The 14,724-nt window shown below is 48.6% G+C and overlaps 1 protein-coding gene across 2 annotated transcripts in view; it reads left to right on the forward strand.

Moving 5' to 3' along the window:
* The window catches only part of ELAC2 (elaC ribonuclease Z 2), a 28,360-nt gene extending 17,133 nt beyond the window's left edge, over positions 1–11,227 (forward strand). For both annotated transcript variants that reach the window (XM_032803642.2, XM_032803653.2), the window contains 10 exons: positions 237–355; positions 1,285–1,381; positions 1,886–2,024; positions 3,159–3,197; positions 3,387–3,496; positions 6,979–7,078; positions 7,162–7,282; positions 7,899–7,977; positions 8,900–9,044; positions 10,457–11,227. In XM_032803642.2, the coding sequence (XP_032659533.1) occupies positions 237–355; positions 1,285–1,381; positions 1,886–2,024; positions 3,159–3,197; positions 3,387–3,496; positions 6,979–7,078; positions 7,162–7,282; positions 7,899–7,977; positions 8,900–9,044; positions 10,457–10,711 (1,204 nt within the window). In that variant the 3' untranslated portion in view covers positions 10,712–11,227. The remainder of the gene's footprint in view (positions 1–236; positions 356–1,284; positions 1,382–1,885; positions 2,025–3,158; positions 3,198–3,386; positions 3,497–6,978; positions 7,079–7,161; positions 7,283–7,898; positions 7,978–8,899; positions 9,045–10,456) is intronic.
* The last annotated feature ends 3,497 nt before the right edge of the window (positions 11,228–14,724 follow it).

The raw sequence follows: 14,724 nt of genomic DNA on the forward strand, positions 1-14,724 counted from the left end.
TCCAAGAGCCCATGCTCCTTCTACAGTCTGCTGGCAATCATGGGTATGTGGCGTTTTACTGCCCTCTGGTGGATGGTAGTTTTAAAGCAGGCACATCTGGGTGCTGTTAAGGAAACTTTCATACTAGGCTAGTATCTACGCAGTAATTTGACACTTTGCCCCATAAATTAAACTCTCTTCAGCTGCCCCCTCCCTCCCCAGCCACATCCTGATCTGTGGCCTGTGGATCCTTTCAGGGATGTGGTTGCTGTCTGCAATTCCAGTGAATTTGTGGCTGAAGCTCTGGAGCTCCCTGGCTTCCAGGACCGTGTGAAGGAGTGCAGAGAGAGCCTGCAGGCTGGGCCAGTCAGGTCAGGTGAGGAGAGTGCGCAGGGCCCTTTGATTGAAGTAGCAGATAAGTCTGGCTTGACCAGGGAGGTGGGTTGAGTTGTTGGATAGAAACAAACTGGGGACTTGCATTCTAAGGGGACACTGTCCAGGCAAAATATTCCCATCGCTCTGCAAGCAAATTAATTCAGCATATTGTTAGGGTCGCTTTGAGGGCCCAGCAGAGCATAGGATGGGCTCATTCCTACTTGTTCTTTGTCATTCAACATGGCACAAACCAGTATGCATTCTTAGCTCTTGAGGGTGCGGGGTTTGGGGCTCCAGCACTGCAAGGGGAGAGTTTAATCGCCAGCAAAACCCCAGCATTGCATTCTACTGCAGTGCTCTGATCATCGCTGGTTGCTTTGGGTTTTTGAAGTTGCGATCCCAAACAGTCAGTGTTCCTCTAACATGCTGTTCATTTGGTGGAATATGCGAAGAACAGCATCTAATCCACAGCCGGCTCCCTCTGGAACCCAGCTCTGGTCATCTGGCTATGCACTGATGCCACTGTGTGACACAGGGGCAGTGAATCAACATCTAAATCATGACTGCAGGAAAAGCCAGCACAGCCTGTCCACAATCTTGCCGTGAGGCCCAAGTCCCTTCTCATTGGATGGCAGTGTATGTCAGTCACTACCAAGCCCAGTCCTGACTCGCCTGCCTCCATTCTGGGTGGACATGCAGCATGGTGTCCTGCTATCATTTTAGAAGTTTTTGTCCCTTTTCCCCATCCCCACTCCATTAGCTTGGAGGCTAGGGGTCAAGATCCAGTTGGACGAGCTGACTAGCTTGAGGCAGAATCTGGAGATCTTGTGCTTAGATATTGAACTTCTAACCTGGCTGGGAGCTAATCATACCACAATGCAGCAGGCTCTTGCCAGCGTTAATGCAAAGCATGTTGTATATTTTCTCTAGGTAAAACTGAGCATTACCCGGAAATCGTTTTCCTAGGAACAGGCTCTGCAATTCCAATGAAAATCCGGAATGTCAGCGCCACCCTGATAAATAGCAGGTAAATGCTAGCACTCTGTACTTTTCCCTTCCAGTACGTTTGGAATCGCCAGGGGAGGGAAGTGGTTTGTCATGTGGATGGCTATACAGATGTGCCAGCATACTGATGTGTGCCTCGCTTGGAGTTCATGGACCTAATAACCTTGCAGATGCTGAAGGGATTGGGCCTGGGAATGTTGAACCTTGGTCACTAGTTCAAACATACTCAAGATTCTCATTGTAGGTGGGCAAAGTGGTCTTGTGACTGCCTTCAGTCCACCACTCTGCTTGACATCAGGTATCCCCATTCCTGTCTGCATCAGGTCAGAGAACAAGAGCTGAAGCTGCTATGGAGACTGAACTTTCAGAGTTGGCCCCTCCAGGTCCTTTCTATGGAGAGAGAGCACTAGTGGCAGAAATGCTGTTTGCTGCCTTTCCAGATCACACCCTGAGCTGGCTTGCTGGGCAGCATTCATTTGTTGTCATCCATTCAGCCAGCAATACACCCCCTCTTTTCTCTCGCCAGCTCTACCCAGTCGCTGCTCCTGGACTGTGGGGAGGGAACATTTGGCCAGCTCTGTCGCCACTATGGGGACCAGGTGGACAAAATCCTGTGCAACACAGCAGCCGTGTTTGTGTCTCACATCCATGCCGATCATCACACAGTGAGTATCGTGGGGTGGAAGGGTGAGTTAGAGAAGGCACGTTCCCAGCTGGGTGTGGGCTGTATCCACTTCAGCGGTGGCTCTTGTCACAGAAAGTTCTGTTGTGTGCTACTCATTTCTCCTGTGAATGTTTCATTCTTGCTTGGCTCTGTAACCATTCCAGTGTCTCCATCAAATGTCCCGCCCTGCTCTGCTCCATGCAATTCTGTTGCCCTTGTTTTTAGATGGTCCTGGAATTAATATTGGTTGTAGCCTCCCAGCTGTAACTCATAAACTGTTCTTCCCACTGGGAATCCCCAAGCCTTGCTGAATTCTGTTCTGCTACTAATCCTCTCTCTTCCTAGCACTGGTCCCTGCAAGCCTGGGTTCAGGCATGTTGCTGGGGCTGGGTGAATAAACTTGAATTTTTACAGTATCTGTTTCTGGGGTTCTTGAGTTCCCAGGGGTATAAATTCAGCACTCCTCACCACTTGGAATGTGCTGTCACAAGAAGCTTTAGCAAACTAGCAGGCTCCCTGTTCCATGCAGGCTTGATCCAGGCAGGCTGCGTTTTGTGCCCCGATGGCTTGCACTTTACAGAAGGGCTTCCCTTTCTCCAAGGGTTGTGGGGAAAAGGGCAGCTGCATCCTTGGCAGAATCTGAGTGAGGTCTTCAGTGGTTTGTCACTAGCTCTTCTGAACCAGCGGGTGTTGGATCTGAGCGTTCTCTGCTACTCGCTAACGCAGCCATGGCACAGAACTCAAACAGCAGGTTAGGGTTTTCTCCTTCCTGGCTGACATGGCCTCAGCTGCAGTGTTTCTCCTCCCCATGCCCTCTTCCCCCCACCTTCTCCCAAAGTCTTTATAAGGGTTGTAGCTTTCAGATGTGAACTTTTAGGACACAGATTTACAAGGGTTTGGGCTACAGGATTGTCTTCTCTCACTGCTCTGGAGGGCAAAAGCCATCTGGGCAGAGGCAGCATCGGTGGGGAGGCCTAGGAGCAGTGGTCCAGTTTGTCCCTCGAGGTGCCCCACACTTCATTGAGCTGATGGAATGGCTGTGAAATCAGCTCTGTTAGTGCCGCCCTGCTTCACTGATGTGAGTTTATTACACAGTAACTGACTGACAACGGTTCTTCCATATTCTCTCTTCTAGGGCTTGTTGAACATTCTGCTGGAGAGACAGCGCGCATTCGTAAGTACCTCAGCTATTTCACTGCCATTTAAACCTTGGGGCCAAGTTCACCACTGGTGCCAGTGGATGTGGTTCCACTGACATCAATGGAGCAACACTTGCCTCTCCCTTGATGCAAGGCAAGACTCAGTCTATTTTTGAAGCAATTTCCCCGGTATTGACTCTTCCTCGCCTGTTCTGCTCTTTCAGGTGTCCCGTGGTCAGCCATCAAGCCCGCTGCTGCTGATAGCGCCCACGCAGATCATGTCATGGCTACATCAGTACCACGACAACTGCCAAGAGGTTCTTGGTCACATCAAGTGAGTGCCTCCCTGGCTAGTAGCAGGTAGTTGAATTACTGGGAAATACTCCCACTGTGTCCTTTTGATTCATGGGCCAGGGCAAACCACTGCCTTGCCTGTGCTGCAGTGCAGTATGCTGTACAGGCTCTGTCTGTTGTATTTCAGTTGATTTCTGCAATTGATGAGCACTTAAATGCAGCTGGTCAGAGAATCTTAGCAGCAAAATGTCACCTCACTGCAAAAACTAACCAGCCAAAAGGGATGATCTCAAATACCCCACTTCAGACACTGCCTTCTTGCTCCTTCCTCCCCTGGAGCCTGAGTGCACAGGTGGAGTTTGCAGCATGCACTGATGGAGCTGGAGTACAGCTTCAAATCACAGGCCATGTGGCAGGCTAGTAGAGTAGTTGGCGTTGCTGGTTTCTCCTTAGTCTTCACTTGGGACTCAGTGTGTAGGGTCAGGTGATTGTATTCCAAGGGCACATGTCTGGAAGCCACGTCATTAGCAGTGGCTGCTAATGACTGCAGCAGCTGGGGGCAGGAGAGCGCTGACCTTGCCCCATAAGGTGATGTTTGTTCCCAGCCCTGAGGTCAGGGATCCCAAGGCTGAAGGGAGAGCTGTTCTTGCTGCTGGGCTAGGCACCCTATCCCTGACACTTTGAGTATGTTTAAGCTGCAGCTGGAGAGCATGCTCCCCAGCCCACATGAAAACACAAACTAGATCTGATCCAGCTAACACGGTAAAAATAGCATTGTGGTCACAGTGGCTCAGGCTAGCCACCCACGTCCATACTTAGGATCGTGGACCGGCTTGTGCTCGAGTGGCTCATCCTTACAGCCACACTGCCGTTTTTAAGCATGCTGGCTCATTCAAAGCTAGAGCTTGTATGTGTACTCGAGATGGGGTGTTCAGTTCCCAGCTGCAGTGTAGCCATATCCTGTGTCAGAGCCTGAATTGGCAGGCTAGCTTCTGACCCATGGCTCCAGACAGGTGATTGCAGTTCCTCTAGGGATTCTGGTCTCCCCTACTTGGGGATGTCAGAGGGCCAGCATGATGATGAACAAGCCAACCAGGACTCACCTAGGGGTTGTCAGCATTAACAGTTGACTAGCCAAGTCCCAGTCAGTATCTGCTGGTTAGCCCCCACCTGCTTCCTTGCCATGATCCCACTTGCCCAATCTCCTGTTGCCTTAATGGGCTAACCTGCTAGTTGTTACTGGTTCTGGATGATAGTCCTTTCCTCCCAGATGTGTACTCTTGAGCTATAATCACCCAACTCTGCCCACTAAATCCTGAAGGAAGAGGTAGAAAGCAGCCCCCCAGGGTCTAAGCAGGCTCACTGGGTACTTGAAGGACTGGTGACAGGTTATGTTGTAAAACTGGGCCTTCCATTTTGAGTGCCTCTCGGGAGAGGCAGGTTCTGGAGAATTGGTATAGTGTGCTCCCAGCAGTGAGCTCCTACGTCCTGTGTCAGTTACCCAGGGAGGGAGTTAGATCTCCCACTGATAGAGGCCATTGCTGTGTCTGATCTCAAGCTGACAAAGGCATAGCTGATGGTGGCACATGTGATGGTTGTCATGACAGTCATGTCACCTCATCTTTGTCAGGACTGAGCCTCAGCCACTGACTCTCATCTGCAAGCCGAAGCCACTAGTCTCTTCTCTTCCGCACCCCTCCTCCACAGTGTGATATGCATTGAAGGGGACTGGTGGAACTCTGGGACGTTCTCCTTGGAGGGAGAGCCATTGCCCAAAACTGCTCTGAGAACTCTGACAGGAAGGAAATAGATTCGCTTAAGAGCAGCCCTCACTGCTGCTGCTAGTCAACTCAACACCTCATGATGGGTGGTAACAAGCCAGTATTGGGGGGCCAAAGCATTGAGAATGGAACAGAATTCCTCCAGCAGCTCCAGTACTCTGAGCGCCACTGACCAAAACCCAAGCTGAAAAGGCTGGGCATTGAGAGCTTTCCCTGTGAGCGTGCACAGCAGAATCTAGTCTAAATCCTTGCAATTCAAACTCTCATAGTAACAATAAAGCTTCTCTAGGATGTGAGGCCCTGTAATCAGCCACCAGCAGACCCAGCTCAGATTGGCCAGGCTGCATACCCCTTGGAACAGATCAGGACTCTGCAGGCAACGACCTAGTTTCTTTCTTTTGGCTACTGCATAAGCACAAAGGAACTTCGATGCACTCCAGCAGTTTTTGGCATGAAACTTGCACTCCTCTTTGAGTTGTCATAGGTCACGTGTGCTTAGCGGGGTGATCCTTGAGAGGGAAGGTGGCCCCAGTGGGCACTCTGTTAATTGTTGACTCTCAGATCATTATAAACTTCTACCAAACATCAGTGCAGAGGTTCTTTGGGGAAAATCCAATTGCCTTCCCTGGCACCCATTAGAAAGTTCTCTTCCCAGTAGCCTCTCATGGCAGACCATTAAAACCAGTGTCCTGTTCTACTGTGTGGCCTACCCCCGCTCTTGTCAAAGTGTATGGCTGAACTCCCATTTGCTTCAGTAGGGGCAGAGTCAGCCCAATGCTGAGCACTTTGAAAATCTCCTGCTTGTTTGTAGGAGGTGTGAATGCTGAGGCCTTATGTCAAAGGATCACTTTAGGTTTTGCAGTTGCATACCACTAGCTAGACTTGACTTTTCGATAGCCAGGCTCCTTCTGTGTTACACTGTGGGCTTGGACACTGTGTGTCTGGAGTTACAGGGCCATGTGACCCAACTCAGTCCAGCACCGTATGGTTTTGGAAGTTGCTGAGATCTGTTCAGAATAGGCTCCTTCTAGGCCTGTGATCTCTTTGGTATTGTTCAGACGTGGCACTCCAGCCATTAGTGCTGCTGCGCTTGGACTAGAGCACTAATAGCTCAGAGTGTCAGGCAGTAACATCTCAATCCAGGGTGCTTTGCAGGCAGTTCCACTAATGCTGCAAAGGATGCTCTGACTTCTCCCCAGTGCATGTTTCCATACTTCGTAGTTTGAAAAGGGCGGATGTGGCTTGACATTGCTGAATTGTACTAGCCATTTATGCGATGATGCAAAACTTGCATGGCACTCCAGCAACCTAGCAAGACCTTGAGCAGAGATCAAACAAACAGGCATGAAGCAACAGCCCAGGCAAGAGAGTGAGAGAACAAGGGAGCAAGGATTCCAGGAGGGGAAATTAATTTGAAGATGGGAAGAGGGTACTTGGTGGATGAGTCTTCCCTGCTTATGGAAGAAGGGTGGGGGAAGAGAGAATGAGAGGAGAGCTGTGCGAAAGGGCGTGGAGGGAGGGTGTTCTCATGGGAAAGGGACCTGCCCTGGGACTCAAGGAAGGGTTTGAGGATGAACAATCTGAAGTTGGAAAAATAAAACATGAATGTCCCAGCATGGACCTAGTAGACCTGTCCTGGGGAAATCTCACTGTTTCTCAAATGGAATGTGCTGCTCTGCTCACATGAACAGTTTTCAGTGAAGCCTTGACTTCCTAAATATCTCCCCATTTTCTTCTGCAGTATGATTCCTGCCAAGTTTCTGGTGGAAGGGGCAAAAGTCATCGGGCCTAAAGCCGAAGCTCTCATTAGCTCACTGCTGGAGAAGTTTGACTTTGCGGAGGTAAGCTGGCTGGCAGCCAGGAGAAGGCAGCAAGAAGAGTGTAGGGGTAACCTATGGTGGATAACACCTGTGGTCCTGTTCAGTTCCAGACATGCGAGGTCCGGCACTGTAAAAATGCCTTTGCTTGTTCGATGGAACACACATCTGGCTGGAAAATCGTCTATTCTGGTGACACGATGCCCTGCGAGGCCTTGGTCCGAATGGGTGAGTTGAAAACGCGCTTAAATCACTTTGCCAATGGTTGTTGGCTTGTTAGTGAGTGAAACAGATGTCGATAAATCCTCCATAATCTGCTCTTGCAAGTGTAGGGGTGTCTCATCTCAAAATGCTGCAGGGAGGGAGTCTTGGGCTCTGAGTAGAGACTGAGTGCAGAACAGCTCTGTATGTTAACTTTTGTGTGCCACAAGTATTATAACTAACTCTAGCTACACTGGTCAGGTGGGACAAGGATTGGGGTGCATTATCTTTGCCTTTCTTTCTGGGTTCACTGCTGGAAGTACTGGGGAGTAGAGAAGCACACTTATCCCCTAATAAACATAGTGTCAAGTATTGGGGGGAGCCGTGTTAGTCTGTATGCACAAAAACAACAAGGAGTCCGGTGGCACCTTAAAGACTAACAGATTTATTTGGGCATCTGAAGAAGTGGATTTTTTACCCATGAAAGCTTATGCCCAAATAAATCCATTAGTCTTTAAGGTGCGACCGGACGCCTTGTTGTTTTTCTAATAAACATAGTACGTGTCCTAGTTGATACCACGTCGGGCGGGGGGGAAATGTGTGTTCCACCAGAAGTACAGAATGAATATACGGTCTTACGCAGGAAAAGATGCTACACTGTTGATCCATGAAGCAACGTTAGAGGATGGCTTAGAAGAAGAGGCAGTAGAGAAGACACACAGGTAGGGTATTTCTGGGAAACTGTCTTCCTAGGAGTGAGATACAGAACTGGGCTTGGCCCTCGGAGCTGGTGATGAAAGAGATTTCTGCTGCCCAGGATGTCCTGGGTGCGCACGCATCTCCAGGCTCTGGATGATCCTAGTTTGAGAGTTCAACGTCTTATTGATGGTGAAGTAACTGGTTCTGTAACCTGGACACAGAGGGCATCCCCTCAGGATAGGGAACTGTTACTATACAGCTGGGTAGCTGGAGAAATGTGCTCTGCTAGAGGGGCCCTTAGCTGGTTACCCATTGGTATTAGGGTGAGGACTTGAATCATTTGATACCCCTCTCACTCTTGAATTCACTTTGGGACTGATATGAGCTGCGTGTCTCAGGACTGGTGTGTGCCTTGTGAATGCCCAGTTCAAAGGGGGTAAGAAAGGGAGCACTGTGCCCTACATGGGTGCAGAGAAGACCCAAGCACAGCTCATGGGTAAGGGGGAGGGATGTGGGTGTGGTTCTAGTACATGGGATGGGGGAGGCGGGGGGGATGGGAATAACAAGCTTGGCACCACCAGAGACAAGCATGCAAGTAAACCCCATGCTCCCAGAATTCTTCTAAAAAATGGTGAACACTCAGCTCACTGCAGCCTTGCTTGCCCCCTCCTCCTTGCTGGAGGGGCAAGTGTGACTCACTCATTGTATGCCACATCTGCTGATGAGCAAGCTGTCTTCATGCACTGGCTGATTAAAATAAGAGCAATTCAAGTTCTCGTGCACTTGAGCTCCAGCTGGCACGTTTTGCCTGTGTTGAGTAAAGGCTGGGGCATTAGCACTTGGTAACGCTGCTTCCAGATCCCCTCATGGAGAGGGCTGTGCTGTCTGGCCTCTCTGTGTGGTCACCAGAGTTCCACTAATGGTTCAGTCTCAATCCCCTTGCAGCACGACGTCCCAGGCAATTGGGGTTGGGATGAAGATGAATGCAGAATTCATCATGCTCAATCACTTCAGCCAGCGGTACGCCAAGATCCCGCTCTTCAGTGCAGACTTCTCTGACAAGGTTGGAATTGCATTTGATCACATGAGGGTAAGTTGGGAACTTGAAGCCAGGCTCTCAAAAGAGCTGGGCTGGGTTGAAACTCGGGTTGTTTGCAGATCTGTTGCTGAACCCAGAATAGGAGACTTTCAGTGAGCTTCCTGAGCACAGTGGGTTCCACTGGCAGCGCTTCCTTGGGTACAGGGAATCTCTGCTACAGTTGGACTGTTTGCTCAGCAGCTGGAGGTGAAGTCTTCAGTTGCCACAATCAATATTCTTGGGTGAACTTGCCAGCTGAGGAGGTGTCCAGAGGTAGCTCTTCTGAAGAAGGCTAGTCTTGCAGCTATTGTCCTTTTATGGCCTTGCTGCAAACATAGGGAAGTTCATGTCTACAGTATTCACAGGCTGCCAGCTTTGTGCCCAGGAGCCTGCCTTGCCTGGTTCCACTGGTGTAGAGGCCAAGAGGATGAGTGTGAAAGAAGAGGGCTTTTCTGTGCCACTTGCACAGTAAGAACTGAAAAGCCACTTGACCAAAGGGAACCTTGTGGGGCAATGTTAGAGCAGCTGCTCCCAGGCAATGCTGGAACCCTCCCTCTGTGTGAGTCAGGTGCATGCGTTTTCAGGACTAATAGACTGATGGGCATACACTTCTGGTATCTTAATTCCTCTTGGCACTAACCTAATCCTCTGCAGGCTGAGGATTAGAGCCCTCTGGTCTCCAATAGCATAGCAAGGCGCCCCTAACACTGACTTCTGAGAGAGCAGCGCCCCTCCCTCCTGCCCACCCTTCCAGTGCTTTCTGCTGCCACCATAGCACTTACGTAGCATTTACCACATCTAAATGGGTCAAGTTGTCTCCCAGAAAGATGTCTTTGTATGCGTTGGCCCTCTCTTTATTGGTGTTCTAGATATGCTCCCCTGTGCGCAATCCAGGGGGGTTGCCTGTCTGTGGGCCACTGTGTCCTCTCCAAAGTGCCCCTGCATGTCAAAGCATTATTGCTATGTTAGGTATAATCCGTGCACTAAGTGCCATCCTCCCCTTCCCCTCACCTCATTGCATTCTTTCTGGGTGTGTCTTTACATGACAAAAGGCTACTAAACACAAACTTGTTGCACTTGCTTATTGAACTGAACAAGTACTAGGCGAAGGATTGGTGCCCATTAACTCTTTTATATTGTGTATTCCCTGCCTTGTGCTCAGAAGAGATCTTTTTACACAGTGCCTTCTGTGGGGATTCGGAGATAAATAGAAAAGGAAACACCCACTGCCCCTGTATTGCGATCTGGACCCCACTGGGCTGGGTGCTAGACAGACATAATGAGAGTGTCCCTGGTCTAAAGAGCTTGAGGTGTAAATGGATGAGGCAAAGGGTGTAAGGGGAAACAGAGGCACAGAGCAAAATGCTATTCCTCTGCAGTCTCCCCTCCCTGTGAATGTCAATCTGAAACTAATTGCCTTTCAGGTGTGTTTTGGGGACTTTGTGACAATCCCTAAGCTGATCCAGCCCCTGAAGGCTCTGTTTGCTGATGAGATTGTGGAAATGGAGGAGCGGAAGGAGAAGCGGGAGCTGCGCCTGTTGAAAGAGGCTATTGTAGCTTCAGAGAAGCTGGCGGACAGCGAGAACAAGGCTAGCAAGTCAACCCCGGTCTCAAAGAAACGGGAACATGCAGAGAACCATCAGGAAGGGCTGAGCAAGAAGCTTAAAACAGCAAACTGAGCCAAGCAGCATACAGCCTTTGAAAGAAAGTGGCTCTGAGCAGCTTTGGGGAGTGTGGAGTGCTGCATACCCCCCCCAAGTGAGGGCATGGGGTGCCTGTGGTGACGGGCTGCCAATGCCTGCAACTGCTACATGGGCGGGGTTCCCCCTTGTGCTGAGATTACCAAGTATATAATAAGCATTGACAAGGTCTCTGGCCCATGTCAGCACATGCAATTCATGTTTCCTGCTGGTGCTACCAGCCATCTGTCAACTTCCAGCTGCCTTTCTTCCCCCAAGTGTTTTTATTTATTTTTGGTTTTAGACTGGAAGCTGTTGTGTGTAACAGCAGTTGTGATGACAGGAAGTCACTGAAGGTGAGGTCCACAAAACCCCCATGGGGCCATGGAATCTCCCAGAGTACATTGGGAAAGCCTCTGCTTACAATTGTGGGAATGTAACAGTGTAAATAAGGGTCTGATCCCAGATGATGAGATGAGGTAATTCCACAATAAAATGAGACCCAATTTAACAGTTTATTTTGTAGCTTGAGGTTCACTGGGCTTGAACACAGGAATCTTGAGTAATTTTGCAGTGCATCTTTATTATTATGGCTTTCTCAATTTGATTCTACAAGTTCTGCTAGTGAGCAGATCTGATCTCTTCATAGTGCTGATCTGAACAAAACAAACTGGGAATAGCTGAGTATGACCCTGATCCTAAATTGGTGTCGTAGCCCTGCTGGAAAGATCAGAATCTCTCAAGTTCTTGAGCTATGGGTAGGGATTTATGCCCCCTCCAGCACTACTCTGTATCAGTTGAGTTCAGGGAAAATAATCTTCCTTTGCCACACAATCAGCTCATTTTGTTAATGTAACTAAGGAGCTGATACCAAAGTTGGATGCTTCTCCTCTACTGCTCTGGGGTAGAGACTGAAGTGCTAAATAGGACAGCATCGCTGTAAAGTTTTTTCAATCAGAGGGCCACATGGCTGGTTAGACACCAAGGGACTGAGTCTCATCCAGCTGATCGAGTACTGGATAAAGGGAAAGGGAAGGTTCACAAGTGAACTAACGTAACAGAGGGTGTGCTGCTGAGAGAACAGCACTCCTCTGCCAACCAGTGGAACAGTTTACCAAGGGCCATGAAGGATTTTCCATCACTGACAACTTTTAATCAAGTTGGCTTTTTTTTAAAAAAGATTCTTTAGTTCAAAAGGAATTTATTCAGGGGAGGGGGGTTGGTTCTGTGACGTGTGCTCTGCGGGAGATCAGACTAGATGATCACAGTGGTGGCTTATCACCTTGGATTTCTGAATCTGTGTCAGACTAGTGGTGTTCCTTACTCTGCTCAGCTGTGTAGTTATTAGAACAGTTTTAAGTGCATTTCTGGGGAGATTCTGCTTAACTGGCTTAATCAGAAGGTTTTTTCTTGTACCAAAAACTGATTTTAAGCAACTAATCCTACATGAAAGGTTTGCTCAAGAAATGGTGGTAGAAGAGGTTTAAGAATGTTAAATCTTCAGTCAGTGTGAAAATTAAGACAAATTGGCTAAATCATTTGTGTGTTTAGCAGGGCTGTAACGTCGTCTGCAGAGGGAAGCTATGACACGTACAATTCAATACTGCAGAAAGTCATGAGGTTTTGAGACCCTGTGACACTTAGTGTCTTTGTTCATTGCTCTGAATTGTCTGATCTAACCTAATCCCTGTTGTTTGTTTATCTCCTAGGAATGCAGCCCTGTGTAGTGTAAAATAGCTGCTCTTTAACAAGGCACAGTGACAACACACTAGTAAGAAGTCTCACAGAACTGTTCTAAGTAAAGCTATTACTAAAATGCGGGCAAAGTAGTAATTGGATGGGTTCAGATTTTCCAGTGCAGCAACTCTCCAGATGAGGGTAGGAATTGTTTCACAACTCTGAGCCATTGCCAACAAGTCATGGATAAATGGAGAGTGTGAATAAGAATACAAAAAACCCCATGTGCTGTACTAGTCTTCCACACTGAGGCAACAGCAATCCTGGCTCTTTACTCTTGGGATTTTGTGGTTCCTAGTGAGTCTGATGCTGGGTAGAATCAAGGGACTTCGATGCGATTCAATTCAATAAGGCTTTATTCAAATATGTGCACGAGGAAAACCCCTTGTGCAAAAAATCAGGCACCATCCCTCCAGCAAGGAGCCCCTCCCCTTGCTATTTTATAGCACATGGCACTTACATAACAAGTTATATAACATGAACCTCTAACCAATCAGAGTTAACCTTTCCATATATGGGTTTGTTTATCACATGCTCATAGTTCTTTATTCCACATGCTGAGCTCACCCCTCTTTCTCCTGGCCTTCTCTAGCATGTTCCTAGGCTGGTGAGCCACAGCATGCTTCCCTATGCATAAGCACCCTGCAAACCACATTTTATCCAAAATGAACACAAGCATACCCTTCATTACTGATCCTAATTACTTAGTGAATTAATGGAAAAGTTACTTGGTACCCTCTGGGAAGCCGTGTGGGGGTGATTAGGGCCAAAGATATATACAGTATTGTCATTCTAATTGCAAAGTCAGAGGCATGGCATGGTGCACAGGTGAATTGCTCCTGGGTGGAGCTTGGCCAAGGCCACAGGGCTAACCACTTCCCCAGTGTGAGATTGCCCGCGTGTTCCTCATTTTGAAATGGGGGCTGCTACCCCCACCCAGATACAAAAGTAAATGATGTGCCTGTGGAACATTTTCTCCCTGCTGCTACACTTGGTCACTTCTGCCCAACATGCAGCAGCCCTTGTCTAAAAGCACAGCTGGCTTTTGTCCATGCTGCCCACGTAAAGAAACCTGCTGCCTTCATTTCCTCATACTCCACGCTGCTGTGTAGCAATGGCTGGCAAAATCTAGACTCCTCTCTCTAGGCTGGGAAGCCTGGAGTTCCTCTCAGCCAGGACTGCATGTTCCAGAGCTGCCCTCTGGCTCTGGAAGTTTTAAAGGAAATGGGGTTTTGTGCTGGTTTTGGAAGACCCAGCAATATGCCCCACAATGAGGTGGTACCACTGCCCCAGGCAGAGTGAGCACGGGCACAGTAGGTACCAGCCCCAGCCGACAACATTACATAAGAGCCACAACCAAAGGTCCATCTAGCCCACTATCCTGTCTTCTGACTGCGACCCATGCCAGGTTACCCTAGAGAGAATGAACAGAACAGATAATCAAGTGATCCATCCTCTGTTGTCCACTCCCAGTTTCTGGCAACCAGAGGCTAGGGACACCATCCCTGCCCATCCTGGCTCATAGCCATTGATGGACCTATCTTCCAAGAACTTCTTGGTTTTTTTTAAACTCAGGTATGCTTTTGGCCTTCACAACATCCCCTAGCAAGGAGTTTCACAAGTTGACTGTGTGTCATGTGAAAAAACACTTCCCTTTGTTTTAAATAGTCTGCATATTTTTCATGTGGTAAGCGCTAAGTTCTTGTGTTATGAGAAGGAGTAAATAACACTTCCTTAAAGTCTATTTTATTAATCTCCTCTCATAGAGAAGCTGATTCATGGCACTAAACATTTTTGTTGCCCTTTTCTGTACCTTTTCGAGTTCCAATATAGTGTGTTGCTCCCTCGACAAGAGGGAGTATCTCTGTGGGCCATTCCCACCCACACCTATACCTACAGAGTGAGATCCAGGGTAGTTGGAGGGTGACAATCCTGGCCTACTAAGTCAACGGCCCAGGGTTTCACCCTGAGACTCTCAGCTGTATGGTGAGTAGCATGTCTACAGCCAGTTTAGCTGTATTGATCCCAGCATGATTTGTAGTACCATAGTGCTACGTGCTGTCCGAACACAACAAAACAGTTCCTGCTGCCAAAATGTTTACAGTCTCCAAGACAAGACAAGTGGGGAGCACAAAGAGACAAGGGTGAGCAGTGTGAAGGGCAGTGGTCTCAGCATACCAGCAGCCTGATTTGTCAAACTTTTGTAGGCCTGTTGAATTTGAAGGAGTATATTAGTTAGGCCTGGTCTACACTTCCAACTTCAAGCTAGTTACAGC

Source organism: Chelonoidis abingdonii, chromosome 13 (assembly GCF_003597395.2).
Source record: "Chelonoidis abingdonii isolate Lonesome George chromosome 13, CheloAbing_2.0, whole genome shotgun sequence".
NCBI lineage: Eukaryota > Metazoa > Chordata > Testudines > Testudinidae > Chelonoidis > Chelonoidis abingdonii.